Consider the following 20,504-nt stretch of genomic DNA (forward strand, 5'->3'; position numbering starts at 1 on the left):
TCGCTCATCGGGCAAGAAAGCGCATCGGAAAAGGGCAGCACAGTTTCAGCAGCACGTGTTTGTGGCGTCTTGTAAGTGAAAATTGCCGGAAAAATGCCAAAGGTTCAGAAGACAAAGAGCGAGGAGGAGATCCAGGTGTCCCCAGAGCCTGTGAGAAGTGAGTATTTGCTGCTATTTGATGGAGATTGCATGAAAAATCATGCCACAAATGTGGGCGCAACTTGGTTGGGAATCTATTAACGGGATCAACGGGGGACGCTTGAAAAAAGCGTAAATTGTGCACTTTTCTGTATGTGGCTTCTGTTCTATCGCCCCCTTCTCGCTTCCAGTGACCCGGGCTGTGGCCAGGAGACTGGGATCTGTGGAGAGAGACACTCCAGGCACGCCGAAACGGTCGAATTCGGTAATGTCCTTGGACACAATCATTGAAGACACTCCAGGTGAGTTTTTGCGCACTTTCCGGGAATTCTTGATCAGCAAACTCGTTTGAACTTGTTTGCAGGCGGAACAAGATCCACCAGAGCCGCGAAGAAGACTCCTCCGCTGGAGACCATTGATGAGAAGGGTGAGAATAGTGTTGTGATGTCACAGCGAGAAGTCACTGAGCTATTTTCCATGTGGCATTTAGGCAATCCGACGGAGAATCGCATCGGCACTCCGCGAAGGTCGCGCAGGACGTCAGTGATTGCCGATTCTCCCATGCCACAGAGCTTCACGGCCTATCGCCGGCCGGCCAGTGATCAAGAGTCCAATTCCACCACCACCACACCCAATCCTGGACAGCCACGCATAACTCGCCAGCGGGCAGCGTCCAATCTCACGCAGCAGAACGTGGAGAGTCTCAATGGACGAAGTGTGTCGTTCAGCAAGTCGCCGGAGAGCGATCAGGAGCGCGTGCAGTTCCCCAAGACGCCCAGAGCGGCGGCCAAGACGGCCAAAGAGGCGGACACTTCGTCAGAAAGTATTCCCTCGGACAAAGTGCCGATGGTGCACCTGGAGCGCCTAACGTCCATTCGCATTTCAGATGAGGGACAAACCGCGCAAGTGTCTGAGACTCAGAACAGCCCGAACGGCGAGAAGGTGGTGGAAGTTGAGGCTGGCAATGAGGTGGAGGAGATTGTTGATGGTGCTGAGAAGGTGGAAAAGACTGCCGAGGACAAGACAGAGGAGAAAGTGCCGGAAGATTCTGGGTAAGACTTTGCTATTCGTCAGTTTGAATGAGTGTTATTTTGACCCTCTTTTTGGTCTCTTTCAGTGTCACTGATGATGCGAAAACGGAGTTCTCCACAAGCTGGACTCAGTCTGTGACTGGTCATAAGGATAGCGAGGGTCCAATTGACGCTTTCGGCGAGAAGGAGCGCAAGGAGGAGAAAGAGAAGCGTCAAGAAGTGCTCAAAGAGGCGGAACAACCCATTAAACACATCTACAAACTAGTGAAAATCGACAGTGAAGATGACTATGCAGAAGAGGACGATGAGGAAGAGGTGAAAACGGGTGATTTTATCGACGATGAAGCTATAGAGGTGGACGACGAGGAGGAGTCTATGGATGAGGAGGAGCGCAAATATCTGAATGACCACGAAATTCCCGTAGATGGAATTTCTCTGGGATCGGAGGATTCCGAAGATGATCGGGAGGTGGATGATGATGACGAAGAGGATTCTCAAGATGACTTCATTCAGTCTTCCGGCGATGAAGCCGAGGAGAGTGCCGAAGATGATTCGCTGGATGAATTGGAGGCCAAATGTGAGACGGTGAAGAAGGGCAGGAAGAGAATCCGGGAGATTGAAGACAGCGACGAGGAGATAGAGAGATATAAAGACACCACCCTTGTACGCTTCCAAGGAACGGTCTTGTCGAACTTGACAGAGGAGGACAAGAGAGTGATTGATGCGGAGTTCGATCAGGATGTGTCAATGACTTCTCTGTCGCCGTCTGAAAAGTCCAAAACGCCACAGAAAAGTCCTCAGCGTGAATCGGTGCCGAGAAATCTTGAGAAGGATTTACGAGAAACCCCCGTGAAGGAGGCGCTTGAGGAAAAGGAGTCTCCGGAATCACCAAAGCCATCATCTGACAGCGATTCTCAGTCAGAGGAAGAGAAGGAGGGGAAGAAAGAGTCGGAGAGCGATGGCCAATGGGAGGATCTTGAGGGGGAGGAAGAGGAGGAAGCGACTTCTCAAGGAAAATCCTTCAGTGCTATAACGGCGCGCTGTCAGGAGTTTCTGCAGAAGAAGCGTGAGGCTGCTGGTGTTCTGAGGAAGATTAACCAGGAGAAGCGCGAGAAGAAGCGGGCGGCGAAGGAGCGAAAAGAGGAGTTGAAGAGGAAAGCGGAAGAGAAGCGCGCTGATCTGGAGCGTCTCAAGGCGGAGTTGAAGGAGAAAAAGCAGCGCGAGAAAGAAGCTCAGCAGCAGGTGAAGGGTGAGGAGGAGCATCCAGTGGTTACTGCGCAGGAAGAGAATCCTCGGCAGTCCGCCAAGACGGATTCAAAGGCCAAGGCAAAGGCTGTTGAAATGATTCCGGAAGCCACGAAGGAGTCCACGAAGAAGAAGAAGAGGGTGAAGCGTCAGGATGCTGTGAACGAAGACACTGAAGAGTCCATCGTGCAGAAGAGCAAGAAGAAGAAGAAGGAAAGACAGCAAGAATCCCAGCAAGAGGAGGAGGAGATGTCGATGAAGAGGAAGAAGAAAAAGGTGAGTTTTCAACACACTTTCTTGGACAGAAATCTAATTTTTGTGTACTCTGGATTTCAGACTGTTCCGGCGGAAGATTTGCCATCAAAGGATCCCAAGCGTCTCCCTCTGTCTCTGCTTAATCAACTTGCTGCCACTGAACGCACGCCGAAGATCAAGGACAGGAGCAAGAGAACTGCGGAAGAAAATCCGGAACACACTGGAATGAAGAAGAGACGCAAAATTGCTCCGGAATCTCCCAAGCAAATCAATACGACGTCCGGGATGTTCAATGTGGAGCCTCTTGTGGCCAAGGACAACATCTTCAGTGTGCGCGATGCGAAGTTGATAAGGAAGGCGCAGGTGACGAAGCAGTTCAAGAGGGAGAAGAGGCTGAAGCAATTTAAGCCTGCACATCAGGTTCAAGAGCCCAGTGCCGTATTTCCGCGTTCCACGACCTCCTGGACGGCCACCGGAGTGTTCCAGATCACGGACATCCAACCGCAGGTGCGCGTGGTGGAGACCGGAGTCCGTGGGGGCGCCATGGAGTTTGTGGTGACATCACTGGAGCCCAAGAAGGGCATGAGCAAGAAGACTTTGAGCACAAGTGCCTTGGAGAAACCTGCCAAGAGTTTCAAGGAGGCTAAACTGTATGGCAGCGGCACTGTGCGGGAGTCCTCCAAGGACTTAATGCACAGGAATGTCAAAAAGAAGTTCCTCAGCAAGTGAAGCAGTCTCATGGGTCTCGTGTACATTCTCTGCATTTTTTTTCATTAAATTTTTAAATGTTTTGTCAAACTGTTGCAACGGTCAATAACGGTCGCTGTGTTCAAGTTGAATGCGAGAGCGGCTGCCCCTCGAGCTTGTGGACTCGCCCGGAGAGAGAGAAAGAGCGAGAGGCTCTCTGGCTGAAAAGGGAGAGGCGCACACGATTGTGAAGTTTTGCTGAGTGGCATGAGTCTCTGGTGAAAAACGTCTCAGAGTCCGTGAGGAAGAGCGTTATTTTGTGTGTTTTGTCGTGAAAAGTGTTCGTGAGGCGCCAAGACAGCGATATCATCGTAAATAAAATGGTGAGTACTGAGTTTTCTGTGTGAATTTTGCAATTATTATTGGGACACTCTCAGAAGCCGGTGTAAACAATTGGTCGCCATCTTGGAAAATTGTCCCGGCAAAATTCATGTCAAAATTTTCAGCGGCAATTTTCAATGCACGGCCGTGGGTGATGAGGTTTTTTATGGGCGCAGGGCGCTTTTGGGAGGTCTCTGGTGGGGGTTTCGCTGGGTTTTGGGGCGAAGCGCTGCCTGGAAGGGTGTTTTTGACTATTCCCGTCTCTTTCGCTCTCCCTCTGTTGAGTTGCGGGTTTCACACAATCGATTAAATAATTCAGACCGGATGGCGAGAGTGCGCTGGTGTGCGTGGTGAGAGCGAGAGAGAGCGAGCCATCACGTGGGCTCTCCCAATGTGGCCAATGAGCGTGGGGGAATTTCAAAAAGTCGCCGTTTTCCTTTGTGTCATGCGCAGTGAGAGCGCAGCGAGAGAGCGCCGTGAGAGTGTGTGTGTGTGCCGGGAGAGGGAAACCGGAGTGAAGCGCGAACAAAAGTGCTGTCCGCCATTTGTGCGCCAGTTGAGTTTTGTATATGGACTGTGTGTGTTGCGTGAGTGGAAGATTTTCTCACAGCAGAGTGGAATATTATATTCTTGAGCCGTTTTCCCCGCCCGGAACAGCAGAATTCTACACTGTGCGTTGTCTCTGGACGCGAGAGGGAGACGGAGATTGTTGATAAACTGATCTCTTGCATTTTCCCGCGTGAAAAAATCCACAATCGCGCTCGTTCACTGTGGAATATACTCTATATATATATTTTTTGTAACTTTGTGTGGAAAAGAGCGCTTTTTGTACTCTCTTCTATTACACTGCCTGTTCTCTTGTGTGATCCCGAAGTAAATAAAAAGCCATCACAAGTCGGGATTTTGTGGCAGATCGAAGGCGAAAATGTGTGAACTCTTCGATGATATGAGCTCAGGATTTCACGATGTGTTCCTCAATAAATTCTCGGTAAGTTCTTCAGTGCCTCCCATGACTTCCCTTTTGGCGCGATGGATGAGATCCACATGCGGTCGTCTCGCTTGCGCTCACGGGCGCGGAGCGGGAAATTGAGGCGGGAAATGCGATGAGAGCGAGACACGCAGAGCCGTGCAGCCGCCGGCCGGGTTTGTTGGCTCACACGGCCTTGGAATTGAGACGAGAGAAGGCGAAAAGAGGCGCAAAGCGGAGAGAAGAATCCCAGTGTGAATATATGTAGGGATGGCACACATGAGGGCAAAACATTCCGGGAATGATGAGCCAACAAGAGTAAAATCATCATGTTTGGAAAGTGTCACAATTCCGCGACTTTTCCCACACAACAGACTTTTCAACGTGCCGCGAATACATTTCTCACTTATATTCTTCCTATCTTGCTGTTATTTTTTGGTAAGGAGGGCGAAGAAATGGGCAGTTTTCTGAGAAAAGTGCGACAAAATTACTCATCGTCCAGTGGAAATTGCGCGCCGATTTCATTGGTTTATCGCACACGTCGATAGATTGTTTAACATCCGGGATTCTCGGGAAAACTTTATCAATTTATCCGTCGATTCTGTCGATTCACAAGAGTGTGACTTTTGGGGAAAATCATGCCAAATAGAAACCCAGCCGAGAGACTGACCATGCATACATGACAACTCCTTATCACCAGAGCATGTTTGAGATTGCTGAAAGCGCAAATTTTTAATTAAAATATACATAAACACCATACATTGTGCACCAATTGACCTCATTGGCAGTGAAATATAACTCTTTCCCGCGCTTTCTTATCACACACACAATGCGAAGGGGGCGAGAAAAGGGAGGAATTGTTGTGTTGTGTGTAGAAACAATACATAAAAATACAGAGTGCTGAAGCTCTGCTGATAAGCAGGTGACGTTGTGATTTTTTTACGACTATGTATTCGACGGTATATCTACCTATATATATGGTGGAGAATTTTCGTATTTTTCTGCGCGCTCACGGGTGTCCCGGAGAAGAAGAAGAAGTAAAAGACGAGGCGAAAAAAAGGTGTCATTGACATTAGAAGGCGATTTGTGGCCGATTTGACGGTGCGAAAAGAGCCGAGGAAAAAATAAAAGCGCAATATTATTAAATATTTATTGCTCCGCATGTATTTGACTTTTCTTGCCACATTTCCAAGCCCAAGAAAAGACCGAAAAGACACTCTATTCCGTGTGTGTGTTGTGTGTGGAAAAGCGTCATTTCTTCAGGTCTTTTACACCTTTTTTTCTTCTCTCTATCTTCATCAATAAATATTTTTTTCTCCGGTAAATTGCGCGCCGAAATTAATGCCGGAGAGTGTGGAGAAGAAGAAGATGTGGCATTTTTTTTTCTTGCTTCTACGTCGCGAAAAAATATTGGAATTCATGGGTTTTTGTATTTTCTCCTCCGCCTTCGTTTGATGGAGTGAATTTTAAAGATGTGCGTTGGGGAATTTTTAAAATTAGATTATTGACCTAGGGTATGATCGAGTGTCTTTCTCTCCTTTCGCGCTGGCGTAGGTAAAAAAAATTCACTCTTAAGCAAATGTGTGTTTGATGAGTGAGGGATTTAAAAATATACAGTGAACAGCAAAATCTGAACTGAAACTGAAGTTAAATCGTCCAATTACAAGATGTCCTTTTAAATGGCTTTTCAGAAAACAGTTTAGAGAAGATTTCTTAAATGGTCAACTTAGTATATTTTAATGATGATCCTGAAATGATGTTGTGAGAGGTAGAAAAAGGCAAATCTTATTGGGATTTCGTGTGTTTTTTTGTCGGTCCAGAGGAATTTCATAGAAATCCACTTGTCGGGATGTTTTCCTGAGAAATTCTGTCGAGAGGTTCTTTTGTGTCTTCTTTTCTCGTTGTCCTAGTTGACCTGAGCGAAAAGGAGTGTGGATGGGAATGTTTCTTTCCTCTCTCTCGCTCTCCACAACCCCAGATAACCGGCTGAAGGATTAGGGATGTAGACAGGTAGATGAAGTCCCTGAAAACCCCAATTTTGTCTCACTTTTCTCTCATGGGAATTGCTGGGAATTCCCAGGAATCTTAATCATATGGGCTTGAAGATGAGTGTGAATTATGCATATGCTGCGACGATGGTGTTTTTGGGCGGGAAGTCTCGATGCGCGCCTTTTGTGACCACGTGCTCGCGGGAGAAAGAAAAGTGGTTGACATGCACACATATATATTCAACTGGCTGGCGATTTAATTTTTGTCCGAGAGAGAGAGTCAATTCCGTCCAATCCCGCGCTCGCGGTGTCTTTGTGGAGATATAGAGCCAAAAGAGAGCTGTGTGTGATGTGTATGGAGAATATGCCGGCTTATTTACATCATTTGCATATCATTTTCTCACACTGGGTGTCTCTTTTGCCGGGGAAATTAGCATTCTGCTCTTTAATATCTCGCCAACATGCCGGGAAAATAATGATCCCCCGACCATATGAATTTCGTTGTCAGCAAATTTGCCGGTGTTCTGCTGTTGTGAGCTCCGGACAGAGTGTGTGAGTTGGCGATAGGGCTCCAATTATACCGCCAATGTGTGACTGTTAGAGCAAAAAAAAAGAGAGTACCAAAAAAACACAAACAATATAAATGAGAGAGTCTTCTATATGTGGGGGGAAAAAATAAAATTATGTGAATTGATGAAGAGTGAGAGAGTGAGAGAAAGAGTGCGAGTGAGATGGGACGTGGGGAAAAAAAGTTTAAAAAATGTTCAGCCATGAACTGTGCCGATGACTCAATTCGGAATGAATTGTTGGTGGTTCTTGTGTGCCTTCTAAATAAGTTTTCTTTCGCCGTGGGTTCTCGTGTTTTTTTTTCTGTTGCTGCTGCCTCTGCACACACTTCTTTTCCTTTTCCGCGAGAGTGAGACTGGTTTTTAGCGCGCCAAAATTGCCCCTGTGTTGGTTACGTGTTGAGGTTAGATTGTGAGGTTCTTGAAGAAAAATATAGCGTGACTGACTATGGTCTGCTGAAGTCTGTCTCTCTCTCTGGATGTGTCTGGGAAATTGAATAGCGACAGAGAGTTTTGGGGTCTCTGAATCTCTCTTTGGCGCCAATGGTTCAATGCCTAGAGACACAGAGAGTGAGTTCCTCTTCTAGGCTCTCGACCTCCTCGTTAGTTAGGAGTTTCTCCCCTTTTGCTTTGGCGCAAATGAAGCTGATTGATTTTGTTGTATCGAGGAGTGTGAGAGAAGATGATGGGGAAATTGTGATTAATTAATGTTCCGTGATTATCTGTGATAAATAAATTAGGTGTAATGATTTTGTGGATATAATTTTCTCGAGCCAACATCCCCGAAAGGTTGTAATTCGATTTATGATGGGTAGATGATGTTGGGGGTTGTATGTTCAAGAGGAACAGAGAAGGGAAGAGAGGAGGATATGTAAATGGCCACCAGGAAGTGATGAGACAAAGGACACATGGTGTGAAACAAAAAGATCCACTTGCAATCGAGAACCAGGAATCGTACAAGAAGAGAAAAAAAGAACGATCATCCCACAGAAAAGGTTTCACACACAGTGTGTTGGGCAGAAGGACAGAGGATAAGGGAAAGACGAGGAAGAGAGAGAGAGAAAGGGAATCAATTGCGAAAATGACTATAAAAGGGGAAGAAGAAGAATACAATGGAATGGTTTTTTCTCAGTTTCCTTTGGTCTCTTCTTTTCCTCAACTTCTTTGGCTTTATGTTTGAGAATTCTTATAACCACACAGTATGGGATGTTGAGAAGTCATGTTCCCAGAACCAGTTTTCTACATGAGAAAATTTTTCCTCTAAAAATACTTTAATGCCTTTTGGAATTATTCTCAAGCACACACAACACTCCACAAAAGCTCTCTCTCTCTCTCTCCACTCACACAATTTTCTTCACACAACACGTCGTGAGGCGTATGAAGATGTGGAGAGTTATGTGTATGACCACACGATGGATGATGGAAGAGGTGCGGAAGACATGACTGAGAGTGAAAAAAGTAGTGCTTAAGATCACCTTTGGAAGTCACTATACTCCATAGGGTCCTTTATTGTGGCACAGCATTGAGCGATAAATTGATTAGTTTCCTCTTCTCAACCCACACGATATTTACATTCTCTTTTTTCCACTCACGGGAAAGCGTAAACAGACCATAGTCGTTAAATCATAAGTGTTTTCTCGAGGATTACAAGACACTCTAATGTAGTCGTATTTCAAAACACGGTTAATCTTCAGTGTGTGCGCTTATCTAAAATAAAGTACAAAAATTATTAAATTTCTTTATGAGCTTCTCGAGTTGGTGTCTGTCTAGAGAAAGGCTGAGTTAGGAACACATTGCAAGACCTCTTTTTCTTGGGTGTTTCAGCTGTCTTTTTCGGGGCTGTGGAAATTCGCCACGGACAAGGGCAAATAGACGTTAATTTTTCAACTTTCACCCTCCGTTTGGGCCGTGCATTTATGAGGCAATACATTATACCCGAATTATTATTATTCTCAATCACACAGGTTCGCTCTTAGGGGTAGGGGTTGGATTCAGGCTGATAAATTGGGTTTGTTAAGGTAGGGGACGTGAAATTCAAGATTTCAAGATCAAACTTGAGGAACTAGATAATTCAGATAACTATAGATATATTCAAATTTTTTTTCTGACAAATAATAGTAAATTTTGTAACCAAAAAAAGTCACAGCTTTAGAAAACTACAGTTTCATGGGTTGAAATAACCCCCAAATGATCCCGACTGAATTTTTAAAGACTCCGCCACAGTGTTTTATTGGTCGGGAGTAATTGGCAATGGTATGGGAGTTTGATGGAATTTTACCGGGTCGTTTTGTATTAATGGTCCCATGGAGACGGGAGAAAATCATTACCCAGCATCGAGCTCTCACCCCCCCTGTGACCTGGCCACCCTTCTGTAAAATGTCACCATAGGGAGACCATAGAATCTGGGCAGTGGGAAAGAGCGAGAGAGAGAGAGAGAGACTCCCTTGAGGTGAACTTATACACCTTCCTTCCGGACATCGCTGCGACACTTGGGCTGAGCTGAGAGATCAAGGGTAGATTGGGAATTCCTGGCGAAAATCGCCGGTCTGGGGATGAGACGTGTGTCCTGAGAGTGAGCTTGTGCGGGGCGGGATGTGCGTGTTTGCGGGAGGCGGGGGAGGAAGGTTGTGCTCAGGGGTGAATGCGCCTGCGCTGTGGTGATTGGGTGGTGGCGGCAAATTTCCCTGCAGCACCCCCGGCTGTCCGTCCGCGCGCCCTCCTGGAATTCCTATCCATGGTGTGTTTTTCACAATGCGCCCCCTCGACAGAGCCAAAATAAATCATAAATCACGTGGCTTCGGGGACTGTTCGGCTGGCAATGCGAGACTCCAATGATGGGATTTCTGCCGCTGTGCTGCTCCCAGTCTTTTCTCTCTCTCTCCGTGTCGCATGTGGAAAAAGCTCATTGGGGGGGTGGCGCACACACACACACATTCTCACAGCAATCGGCGAAATTTTATTGATTTTTTAACTTAATTCCGTCTCTCATCCAATGGCGCACAACTATTGCTCTTCCTCTCCCATTTCTTTTCTTTCTTGTCTCCTTCTTCTTTTGGGGTTGATGAACAGGGAGAATGTGTGGAAATTGTTGCAAGTTTTCACACCATTTGGTCTTGAGAGATTATTTTGATAGCCTGGGATTTGTGGTTGGATTTGCCATGTTTATTGCGTCGTTGAGACTCTCTCTCTCTGGAGTTCTCTTTAAAATTAAATAGCAGAGGATTAGGTTTTGTGGATGCTGGTTTTATCAGTCTCAAGGTTGGATTTGATGGGATTAGAATTTGAGGGTTGTTCTTGGTGTTGGAAGGAAAAATCTAAGATTTCTCATCACCTGCTTAGCTTGTTAGATTTTTCTAACTGAATTTATAGGTCAGTTAGAATTTCGGGAATTTTCTGGATATTGTTATTCAATTCACAACTCAAATTTGGTTGATATGCTATTTTTAGCCTCAACTTTCTCAAATTGTAACGCATCAATTAACACATGTCTTCGGCTGAAGCTCCCCTCTGAACTTTTATTGATTCTTTTGGACCTTGTAAAATTTCATTCAGCAGCTGCATATTAATGGGCAAATTTATTTACTTCTCAGTACCTCGTTTTTTTCTGCTGGCCACTAAATTGGCAGTTGTGTTGTTTGTGCGTGTGCCAAAAAGGCGAAAAGAGTGAGTGAGTGAGAGAGAGAGAGAGAGAGAAAGAGACGAAAGTCAATAATCAATTGGTTTATTTTGTCTGGGCGAGCAAACTTTTATACATACATATATATATAATGTGTTGTTGGGGCGATATTGCAAGACGCAGAGCCTCAGAGTGTGTTATGGCTTTTGGGTGTCTCTTTGCCTGGCACAATAATAATGTATAAGAGAGAGGAGCTCTGTGTCGGTCCGCAGCGCGGGTACGTGAAATTGTAGTGAGTTTTGGCGCGCAAACACGTGCTCGAGGAGTTGAATGAAATTTTATTTTCGGTTGAATTGTGCATGAGGAGGAAAGAAAGAAGAAAAAAAAATTGTACACGCCTCGCACATTTTCTCCGTTTTTCCTTAAACAGCTGTCATGTTGTGTGTGCGAATTGTTGTATTATTTCACTCGATAAAAGGTAACGATACATTAATGTTAACCTTATGTAACGAATCTCTCTCTTACTGGCCAAAGAGCGCAGAAAGACACTCTGCTCGCCCCCAAATGGACACCAAAGTCGTGGTGTTTGCTATTAGAAGTGTTTACGTGGGGCAATATTTGCTTTAATGTTACTTTTTTGCGCCAAATGCGATCTTGTGACTATATATATTGTGTGTGAACACATGAAAGATGGTGTGAATAATAAAAAAAATTTTACTATTCACAATTTCGTGTCATTGCTCCCGAAAAAAAGGCAGTGAGCAAAAGAGGAGAGAAAAAAAAGAACGTCAAGCTCAAGAACTCGGCAATATTGTATAATTTTCTCGCGCCCGTACAAAATTCCCCCCATCAAGATTTCTCTTTTGCCGCGCAATGAACGGGAAGAAATGTGAAGATTGAACTTGAGAAGGTGCTTTACCGAGAAGTGGGGAAAGAAGTACTATAATAGTCAGTGTTCATGGTAGAGGAAGGAAAATCAAACTCAACTTAGTGATAATCAAATTGTCCGTTTAATAGCATTATTTTCCAGTAATCTTCCTTGGTCAAAGTATATTGCCGGAGAATATCTTGAAGTGGGAAAGAAAAGGGAAGAAATTCGCGCAGTTGGTTTTCTTAGTTGGAGTTTTTGAAGTCTTCTTTTTCTGCTGCTGTTGGGCTAAGGTTTCTCTCTCACAGTTCACACATGGAGTTGATGTTGTGAAAAAAGAGCCTTGTTTTTCGTATTTTGCCTTTCATACACATTAAATGCGAAGAGTAAGAATTTTTGCCGGCAATTGCAATAGCAGAAGAGACAGAGATAGAGAGAGAGAATGCAAGACAAAGACCTCCAGTGTCTCAACAACAATTCTTTTCACTCTGATATTTCTTGGGTTTCACACCGATACTGAAATTTCCCTTTCTACCATCCAAACATTCTTCCCTCACCCACAATATGTCCCGGAATTGATTGGGTTATTTGTCTTCCTGGGAAAGTCTCTGGGATTTATGTGTGTGTGTGTGTTTTTCTCCGGTTGGCCTTTTCATTGGAAAATAATCTCAAGTGGAAATCTCCCGCGAAGAAGTGCAAAAGTCACTGAAACGTAACCTAAAACTCTCTGTCGTTCTTGGCGGGTTCTCTAAACTCGCTCAAAGTCTCTGATCGAATTGAAGAAATATGGTAATTGCTTCTGAGATTCCACAGATATCTGGATTTATCCTGAGTTAGGATGTAAATTTGGTTTAAAAAGTCATAACTTTTAAAGTCTAAAGGGTATTTTCTCAATGACTTGAGTGTATTTTCATTCTCCAAGAGCACTCAGCAGTTGCCTTTGGCATTGCATTTCCAAGTTGTGCTTCGTCTTTTTGAGCTCTCAGAGATCCGGAGATGTTGTGTGGAGGGAAGAAAAAGGAAGAGAGGAGCGCGAGGGTTTGAGAGCAAACACTTGAAGTTCCTGAGAATTTTTGGCGCGAATCCAATGATAGGTTGTGTTTGTATTTGCATGGAGGCAAGAGTGCAACATTCTTGCTCTTATGATCCACATGAAGATCAAGGATAATTGCATGGTGAGGAGGGAAAATGTTTGCTATTTTCGTCTAACTCACAGAGCGAGAGAGACAGAGAGGGAGAGAGAGAGACTGCGGAGCGTGAGAAAAGACGGTTGAGATGAATTTTTAGCGGCAAAGAGATGAGTGTTTTTGGCGGGACCCTCCGTTCAATATCTTAACGTTTTTTTTTCTCTCTGCACACACATTCATTATATGAATTTTCTGGTGAATGTTGGAGTCTTGAGGCAAAAGCACTATGGCACGATGTTGGCACGAAGTGTGACCGACGACTTGCCGCGCAGTCTCACGAAAATTCAATATTCTTGAGTCGGGGTTTGGTCAAGGAGTATGTATTTTTGTTGTTTGTTGGGGTTCTCGTACAGGAGGCGACAAGCGACCATTTTAAGAAGAAGAAGATGTATAGTTAAATTTGTGTTTCGTGGTGAAGTGAATTCGCGGGAATTTAAATTTAAACAATTCTTTTTTCACGGATTTTCATTATTTTATTCAAGTTGTGAATGTTTGTATTTTCTTTTGCTCCTGTGAAGCCGCCCACCCTTTTTTCCTATACATATTCGCCCTTCTCTCCTTCTCAATTAAGTGATTATTTTGGTAAATTATTTTGTTTCTAATTCTCTGCTTCACATAAGTATTTAAGACATCTTTTGAATATCTGCTGCAGTCCACATTTTCATTAATAAATTCACACGTGTCTTTTAGAACATTTTTTTTTTCACTTTAAAAGTGAGATGAAAATCGTGGAATCTTGGAAGTAAAATTCAACTTTCTCGCAAAAATTAATGAAATCCATATAGAGTTATTGAATATTATAAAAAAAATAACTTATCAATCGATTGATCTTCCACTGTCTCCTCATAATCCGAAATAATTTCGATTGTGTTGTCGAAGAGCATATCTACTTCCGATTCTTTGTCACTTCCGGCTTCATCGCGGATCACATCATTCAGCTCTTCATCCTCGTCTCTCAAGACTGCAGTTCTCTCCTCAAACTCATCTCCATTACCGCAGGGCATGATCTTTGCGTAGGAATGATCCCTGTGAAATACGAGAGCACATTTAAGTCAATCAATTTACACATATTTCTATTCTGAAACTTACATAGAATTGCAATCTCTGGGTTGAGAGATTGGATGAGGTCCAGACTCGCCTCTGGATGAGCCCGGCTCAGCTCTGGAGATGTCCCAACTTTCGTCGGGAAAACTGAAAATTATTATAGATGAAATAATAAAAAAGAACAACCTGCATTGTATATAAATCATTACCTCCCTTCTTCAATCTCCTTCTGCACTTCCACTCTCCCTGCAGAGCTCGGGAAGTGGGGTGGAAATCGTCAGGCAGGAAGTGGTCAGAGCACACTCTGATGATCTTCTTCTCAATACCTGACGACTTCTTCAAGATTTTCCTCCACTTCCTCACCACCTTCTCACTCTCGTGGTGTGGGAGTTGGTGGAAGGAGACGTGGGGATTACATCCCTGGATATTCTCACAGCCAATTGCACTGCAATTCATTTTTCTTCAACTTTTGCACAGAAAATTGACAATTAGAACGTGCGAAATGAATGAACAGTTGGTTTATTGTGACTTCGCTCGAAAAGAAAGTCGCGATGAAAAATAGTATGATCAAAATAACGGCCGAATTTTTCGCTAAAACCTAACCTCAAATAGACGATGTCGCCTCCTGTACGAGAACCCCAACAAACAACAAAAATACATACTCCTTGGGGTTTGGTGTTACAGAGCATACAATATATATGTTGGAGGGAAGGTTGGAAAAAAGCCCGCGCTCGAGAATTGCCTCACGCAGAGCTGAAAGCGAGAAAGAGATGGTACTCATGACTTAACCCTACTATAGTCGGATACATTTTTTGTTGGTCGTCTTGTGTGTGCGCCCTTTCCAGCGTTTTCCCCCCGCGCGCGCGCGCTGGCTGAGTTACGTTGAGTTCTCTCATTCTCACCCAGAGAGAGAGCGAGCTCAATGCTCGGTTCTGGACAGGGGGAAGAGGACAGATGGAGGTTTCCCAAGTGGTGCGGAGTGAGATGGTGGGACAGATGCATGAATTACACAGTGAGAAACGCGAGGGGGAAATTGTGTGCACTCTGTCGGCATTCACACACGATCGAGTGAGAACAGCATAGATGGATTGAGAGGGGAGATAAATTGGCGGTATTCGAGACCAGGTGTGTGCAGGGCTGTGAATTTGGAAAAGAGTGAAAGAAGCGAACACCTTTCTGTCTTTACCGACGCGATATATGTTGTGTGCTTCAGCAAAAGGGGGAGAGAAATGCTCTGGAGTGAGATGGCAGCAAAATAAAAGGGGAAAGTGAATATTTCCACGAGTGGAAAAGTTTTGAAAAATTCCACACTGTTTGTCTGGGGCATGAAAAAGCCGAATGTTAAGCCTTAACAACGGTGGTCTTAAAGGCTATGTTGAATTCACAAGAGACACACAGAGAGACAAGGAGAGTGAGAGAGAGACTTGGGTAACCGAAAAGAAACCATCTGCCATGGCTGGATAGCGAGTGTGGTTTCACTCTTGGGCAATTTTCGAGGGGTGGCCAGCCAAGAGAGGAGTCAGCCAAGTATGTAGATCGGAGTGAGATGTGAGGTTTGGTTCTTTTGGCGCCAAATTGATATCACTCCGCGGTGAATCGTGACGATGAAACACGTTTTTGGCGCGCGGTTGTATTTCTTCTCCTTCCTTCGTTGAAGCTCTTTGTCTCTGGATGGCCGGCCAAACAATCAGAGAGACATGCAGACGAGGAAAATGAGAACAGACACATAATGTTCTGATGATCTCGCGAAGGTTTTGCTCAAGAGTATGAGGAGAGCTGATTAAGGGGGGAATTTCAAGGAGAAATAAAGCAATTCCAGAGATTTGAGATGGAAGATTTGATAGAGAGAAATTGAGCTGGGCAGGACTTTTGGGGGGAAGTTCATTAGCACACACTCAATGTGACCCTGGAAAGCTCTTCTTCTTCTCCACAAAACCACACTTTGTTCATAAATGAGCGAAACTCATAAATTTACGCCGGAGAGAGACACTTAATGTGGGGCCGAAAAAAGTGGGACGATTTTCCCAGAATTCTCGACCATGCATGGAAATGCCAAATGTGTTTGTGTGTGAACTCTGACTTCCCGCCAAAATGTAACACTGTGGTGTCTTTGCAGGATTCCGGCCCCATAATGGACTTCTACATCTCGGATTCGATGCAGGACATGCTGGACATCGACATCCGCTCGGAGGTGGCGACAGTGGTTGGCGGCGCCAGTGAGTTCTCGTCACTGATCAACTACGATCTGCCGTCGCTGGACCTGGACTCCAATGACAACGATGGCGAGATCTCGTGGCTGGGCGGGCCGAAGTGGTCGGCCGGGAGTGATATCTATGCCGATGTGGGCGCGTGTGTCAATCCAAATTCTGTGATGCCGGTCATCTCGTCGTCTGTGTTCACGGCATCGCCGCGCAATCAGTTGAATCTCAATACGAGTGTCAATTTGGCCAATGGCTGCTCACCGGCGAGTCCCAAGGAGAAGAAGAGCCACCTGACCTTCTCGCCCAATCCGATTAAGATACCACAGGTGAAGGATACCACGCAGACGACCACGGTGAATGGCGTGAAGGTGTCGACGATGAATGCGTCGCGCATTGAGGCGGTGAAGAAGGATCTCAGTGATGAGATGAAGCACACGGAGAAGCCGAATGGGAAGCACCATCAGATCATGCCGCAGATCACCACCACCAATGGTGGCATTCTGAAGAAGATGAGCGGCAATACAATTGAGCTGGCCGTGGGCATTGGTGGACTGACGTTTGCCAACAACAACACGGGCAGCATTGCGAAGTTGAAGCAGAACGGCACGATAAAGTCCTCACTGGCCAATGGCAATATAATTGTGCAGAAGCGTGAGCGTGAATCTAGTCCGCAGCATCAGCAGCAGAATGGCATCCACAGCCACAGTCACGCATTCGGCGGCGGTGCCATCAATGGGCACACGAAGTTGCTGCAGAAGAGCATCGTGGTGACGGCGAACGGGCATCCGCGGACACTGGCGAATGGGACAAACTTGATTGCCACTTCCACACCTGGTCAGACGAAGATCAAGATCAAGTCCACGGGCATGGAGTTCCCGAAGCCGGCGTACTCTTACTCATGCCTGATCGCGATGGCGCTGAAGAACTCGCGCAGTGGAAGTTTGCCAGTGTCTGAGATCTACAGCTTCATGTGTGAGCACTTTCCCTACTTCAAGACGGCACCGAATGGGTGGAAGAACAGCGTGAGGCACAATTTGTCGCTGAACAAGTGCTTCGAGAAGATTGAGAAGCCCACGACGAATGGTGGACAGCGCAAGGGCTGCCTGTGGGCCATGAATCCGTCCAAGATCAGCAAGATGGACGAGGAGGTGCAGAAGTGGTCGCGCAAGGATCCGCTCGCCATCCGGAAGGCCATGGTGTTCCCGGAGAATCTCGAGGCGCTGGAGCGTGGTGAGATGAAGCATGGACACAGTGGTGAGAGCGATATTGAGAATGAGGGACACTCGGAGTCGGAGGAGCACAGTGACTCTGAGGCGGAGGCTGAGCCGGAGTCCTGCGATGATGACGTCGAGGCGGATTTTGATGTTGAGGTGAGTGGAAAAGAATTCTTTAGCGTGTTCAGTATTGTGATGGTCTTTTTCGCTTGATTCCTCCGCCAGGTTGCCGACTTGTATGATGAGATCGACATTGAGGACTCGAAGGAGCTTCTGTCCCTGAGTCACAGCTTCGTGGATGACAGCGGCGAAGTGCTTCCAACGCACAAGAGGGCACGATTGGATGTCAACTACTCCATCACACCCGCCACGCCAAACTCCTTCGGGCTCTCGCACATTCAGTCCGGCCAGCATCTGACCACGTCCACGCCACAGCCGTCGCACAACCGCCGGAAGATGCAGCTGGTGAACCGAATAGCCTAGGCGAGTCAGGGCGCCAGGACGCACCCTCAGGCAACCAAATGTGAATAACAAACCACCCACGCGAGAGAGAGAGAGTTTGAGTGAGAGAGCGAGATGGAATTCTATATGGTAGAATTGTGAAGAGAGAGAGAGAGAGAGAGAGAAACAATGTTTGTAAACACACTTTTCCTTATTGTAATCTCAAGAGGAAAAATATTTTTACTGTAAAATTTAAGAGTCGTGAAAATGTGTACTTGAAGATGAAAATCTCATTGACAATGTGAGAAAGAATGTTGAGAGAGAGAATTCCATTGAGAGAGAGAGAGAAACATTAGTTTTTAAGGATTTCTTTACGCTTTCTTTTTAATAATATTGTATCTCTTGTAAATAGATTTACCCTTCCCTGCAGGAATTTGCAAACTTAACTTTTATATAAATATATTAACTACTGTAGGTATTTCTTAGTGTTACAAAAATAAATGCTGGCGAAAGTTGAGACGGAAGCGCTAAGAGAAGGATTTTTTTTGAACAAATGACAGGGCTGAAAGTGATGCTGATGTTAATTATCGGATGATAACATAATCAACATAATAGTGGAGAAATTATGTAAAGAGAATGTGAAGGAGAGAAGAAATGGAGGGTAAAAGAATGGTGTTTTAGAGGAGGAATTTATCACAAAATTTTACAGTTTTTCTACACCAAAATTAATCACTAAAAAAAAAAAACTTTTTCGAGTTACTAAGAAAAAAATGAAAACATTCTTCATTGGAAGGTCTTCCAGTGTTTAAGGAGAAGGGGGGCTGAAGAAAGAAGGAAGAGGAGAAAATCTCCTTTTGGAATGTATGTGAAAGAAGTGTTGTAAAAAGGAATATTTTTGTGTGCAATTTTCCACAATAATTTCACCTTCACGTGCGCACCTGCTGAAAAATTGTGAACTTCTGTAAGAAAAGAATATCTTCTGAAATGGTGACACGTTGCAAAATTCGAGTAGAGGTGGAAATATTTGTAAAATAGGTAAAAAAAAAACAAGAAGCCAGAAGACGGTTTCCACAGATTGATTGCAAAGAAAAAAAAAGAGTAAATCTTGTAAATTCATTTGCAACATTAGCGAATAATTCCTAGAAATGTAGTTGATGTGTAAAAAATTTAACAATTTTTTCTCTCAATCTCTGAAGATTTATATTGTGAGATTTTGTCCACAGAATAATTAAATAAAGAAAGGAGAAAAAAGAGGTACTTTTGTATAGGCAAATGGAAAAAGAAGGATTTGCACTTTATACACGAGCAGAGAAGAGAAAAAGTGTGAAATTTGGGAGTTGGATGGAAATTTTGTATAGGAAGCAAAGGAAAAAAAAGAAAAAATTGCCAATTCAGTATTCAAAAGCAAAAAAAGGATGGGAAATAAGAGACATTGAATGTTTTTTTGGAAGAAGAAACACAAGAAATATTTATAAAGGAAAACTTTGTAAAATAAAAAAAAATGTTAATCATCTCCTCATAAAGAAAATTAGGGCAGAAAATGGGCGAAGCGGAAATTCTTCCATTATTGGGAATTTCTATTATAAGTTTTCTTCTCCTTTTCAATTTACAAATTTTCTTAACTAATAATGTAATTTATTTGTTCACAAGAAGACAAAAAAAAGATGCAAAACTGTGAGAAGAAAAAAAAATCCCCCAAGATGACGAAAAACAGTACAAAATATATGAGAGAAAATCACTTTGTGAATCCTTTATGTTAATTTTAAACCAATTTATTCACGATATATTGAGTTGTTTGTCCTCCGGAGATGATCCGTGATTGGAGAGATGCGAGAAAAGAGAGTATATAATCCGGAATGAGAGATAAGTGGAAAGCATAGAAGAGGACGATAGAATCCTATTTGCTACTTCTAGTGATAAGACTCTTTTGTAAGAAACAAACATTTTTGTATGAAAATAATAAATGACAAAAAAATCCATCGGCTGTTTAACTATTTATTCCCTGCACTACTTTCCCTCTCCCTACACTTCCTCCACCAGCCGGAAGTTCTGGGGCTGCTTCTCGGCGATGACATTGAAGAACTTCTTGTAGATCGTCTGATCCTCTCGGCCGGCGTAGTTCCTTTGCACCCACGTGCGGTCCCAGTTTGGATCAATCTTCTCGCATGTGATTACCACTTTGCCATCCCTCATGGCATAGAGAGTGCCATCCCGGCCGAAGCCCACATTCAGTCCCGGATGGAAGCGAGTCTTGCGCTGAAGGGCAAGTCGAGTTCCTTGTGTCACGTGCTGACCGTCCTGGCGCTTCCATCCTCTGTGCTTGGGTTTGCTATTGCCTTTGCCCTGATTCCTAGTGCTGGAGCCTGTCTTTTTGCTTGCGAATCTCACAGGAACTGGCCAGGAAGACACACAAGAAAAAGGGAGGTTAGGTTCAGAACTCTGTGAGAAACAACATAGATTTTACCTGTTTGCAAGGATGACGTGCCTAGAATTCTTTCGCCGAGAGTCAGGGCACTTCTGAGATAGGGCAGTACACTCATCCTGACCAGGAAATCCTTCTGAAAAGTGGAGAGGAAAAAATTTCCCAATTATTTCCGCAAACACCACTCACTGACTTCAGCGCCGCGGTGCGTGAATTTCAGCCGGCCGGTCGTTGGCGCTGTCGTCGCGCGTCT

The 20,504-nt window shown here is 44.6% G+C and overlaps 4 protein-coding genes across 7 annotated transcripts; 2 read left to right on the top strand and 2 right to left on the bottom strand.

The window, feature by feature from the left end:
• The first annotated feature begins 16 nt into the window (after window positions 1–16).
• LOC132257225 (glutamic acid-rich protein-like) lies at window positions 17–3,439 on the top strand. 2 transcript variants are annotated; one of them, XM_059754058.1, is made up of 7 exons: window positions 17–157; window positions 330–440; window positions 503–565; window positions 629–961; window positions 1,025–1,190; window positions 1,256–2,690; window positions 2,751–3,439. In XM_059754058.1, the coding sequence occupies exons 1-7, from the start codon at window positions 94–96 to the stop codon at window positions 3,396–3,398; spliced, it is 2,820 nt and encodes a 939-aa protein (XP_059610041.1). In that variant the 5' UTR covers window positions 17–93; the 3' UTR covers window positions 3,399–3,439. The 2 variants fall into 2 exon arrangements, with proteins under 2 accessions (XP_059610041.1, XP_059610039.1); XM_059754056.1 differs by having other exon boundaries at window positions 629–1,190.
• A 124-nt stretch (window positions 3,440–3,563) lies between these two features.
• On the top strand, window positions 3,564–19,808 carry LOC132257227 (hepatocyte nuclear factor 3-beta). Of its 2 annotated transcripts, none has more exons than XM_059754062.1 (3): window positions 3,564–3,739; window positions 16,090–17,544; window positions 17,614–19,808. In XM_059754062.1, the coding sequence occupies exons 1-3, from the start codon at window positions 3,737–3,739 to the stop codon at window positions 17,869–17,871; spliced, it is 1,716 nt and encodes a 571-aa protein (XP_059610045.1). In that variant the 5' UTR covers window positions 3,564–3,736; the 3' UTR covers window positions 17,872–19,808. The 2 variants fall into 2 exon arrangements, with proteins under 2 accessions (XP_059610045.1, XP_059610044.1); XM_059754061.1 differs by lacking the exon at window positions 3,564–3,739 and adding an exon at window positions 4,295–4,725.
• Window positions 13,716–14,453, bottom strand: LOC132257172 (uncharacterized). 2 transcript variants are annotated; one of them, XM_059753960.1, is made up of 3 exons: window positions 14,183–14,453; window positions 14,019–14,120; window positions 13,716–13,955 (listed from the first exon to the last, which is right to left on the bottom strand). In XM_059753960.1, the coding sequence occupies exons 1-3, from the start codon at window positions 14,427–14,429 to the stop codon at window positions 13,885–13,887; spliced, it is 420 nt and encodes a 139-aa protein (XP_059609943.1). In that variant the 5' UTR covers window positions 14,430–14,453; the 3' UTR covers window positions 13,716–13,884. The 2 variants fall into 2 exon arrangements, with proteins under 2 accessions (XP_059609943.1, XP_059609942.1); XM_059753959.1 differs by having other exon boundaries at window positions 13,716–14,120.
• Window positions 19,809–20,471, bottom strand: LOC132257229 (large ribosomal subunit protein bL27). Its single transcript, XM_059754064.1, has 2 exons — window positions 20,294–20,471; window positions 19,809–20,222 (listed from the first exon to the last, which is right to left on the bottom strand). Exons 1-2 carry the CDS (start codon window positions 20,367–20,369, stop codon window positions 19,852–19,854), a joined length of 447 nt encoding a protein of 148 aa, XP_059610047.1. The 5' UTR covers window positions 20,370–20,471; the 3' UTR covers window positions 19,809–19,851.
• Window positions 20,472–20,504: the final 33 nt, after the last annotated feature.

This window comes from Phlebotomus argentipes, unplaced genomic scaffold (assembly GCF_947086385.1).
Source record: "Phlebotomus argentipes unplaced genomic scaffold, Phlebotomus argentipes genome assembly contig_42, whole genome shotgun sequence".
Classification (NCBI taxonomy): Eukaryota; Metazoa; Arthropoda; class Insecta; order Diptera; family Psychodidae; genus Phlebotomus; species Phlebotomus argentipes.

What these genes read in the sequence shown, in the direction of transcription:
- LOC132257225 (XM_059754056.1), top strand. Translation starts at nt 94, where the DNA reads ATGCCAAAGGTTCAGAAGACAAAGAGCGAGGAGGAGATCCAGGTGTCC. An exon ending in AAAGTGCCGGAAGATTCTGG is followed by an intron (nt 1,191 to 1,255) that starts GTAAGACTTTGC and finishes GGTCTCTTTCAG; the next exon opens with TGTCACTGATGATGCGAAAA. An exon ending in TGAAGAGGAAGAAGAAAAAG is followed by an intron (nt 2,691 to 2,750) that starts GTGAGTTTTCAA and finishes TCTGGATTTCAG; the next exon opens with ACTGTTCCGGCGGAAGATTT.
- LOC132257227 (XM_059754061.1), top strand. Translation starts at nt 4,663, where the DNA reads ATGTGTGAACTCTTCGATGATATGAGCTCAGGATTTCACGATGTGTTC. An exon ending in TGTTCCTCAATAAATTCTCG is followed by an intron (nt 4,726 to 16,089) that starts GTAAGTTCTTCA and finishes GTGTCTTTGCAG; the next exon opens with GATTCCGGCCCCATAATGGA. An exon ending in AGGCGGATTTTGATGTTGAG is followed by an intron (nt 17,545 to 17,613) that starts GTGAGTGGAAAA and finishes TTCCTCCGCCAG; the next exon opens with GTTGCCGACTTGTATGATGA.
- LOC132257172 (XM_059753959.1), bottom strand. Translation starts at nt 14,429, where the DNA reads ATGAATTGCAGTGCAATTGGCTGTGAGAATATCCAGGGATGTAATCCC. An exon ending in AAGGAGATTGAAGAAGGGAG is followed by an intron (nt 14,121 to 14,182) that starts GTAATGATTTAT and finishes AATAATTTTCAG; the next exon opens with TTTTCCCGACGAAAGTTGGG.
- LOC132257229 (XM_059754064.1), bottom strand. Translation starts at nt 20,369, where the DNA reads ATGAGTGTACTGCCCTATCTCAGAAGTGCCCTGACTCTCGGCGAAAGA. An exon ending in CACGTCATCCTTGCAAACAG is followed by an intron (nt 20,223 to 20,293) that starts GTAAAATCTATG and finishes CTTCCTGGCCAG; the next exon opens with TTCCTGTGAGATTCGCAAGC.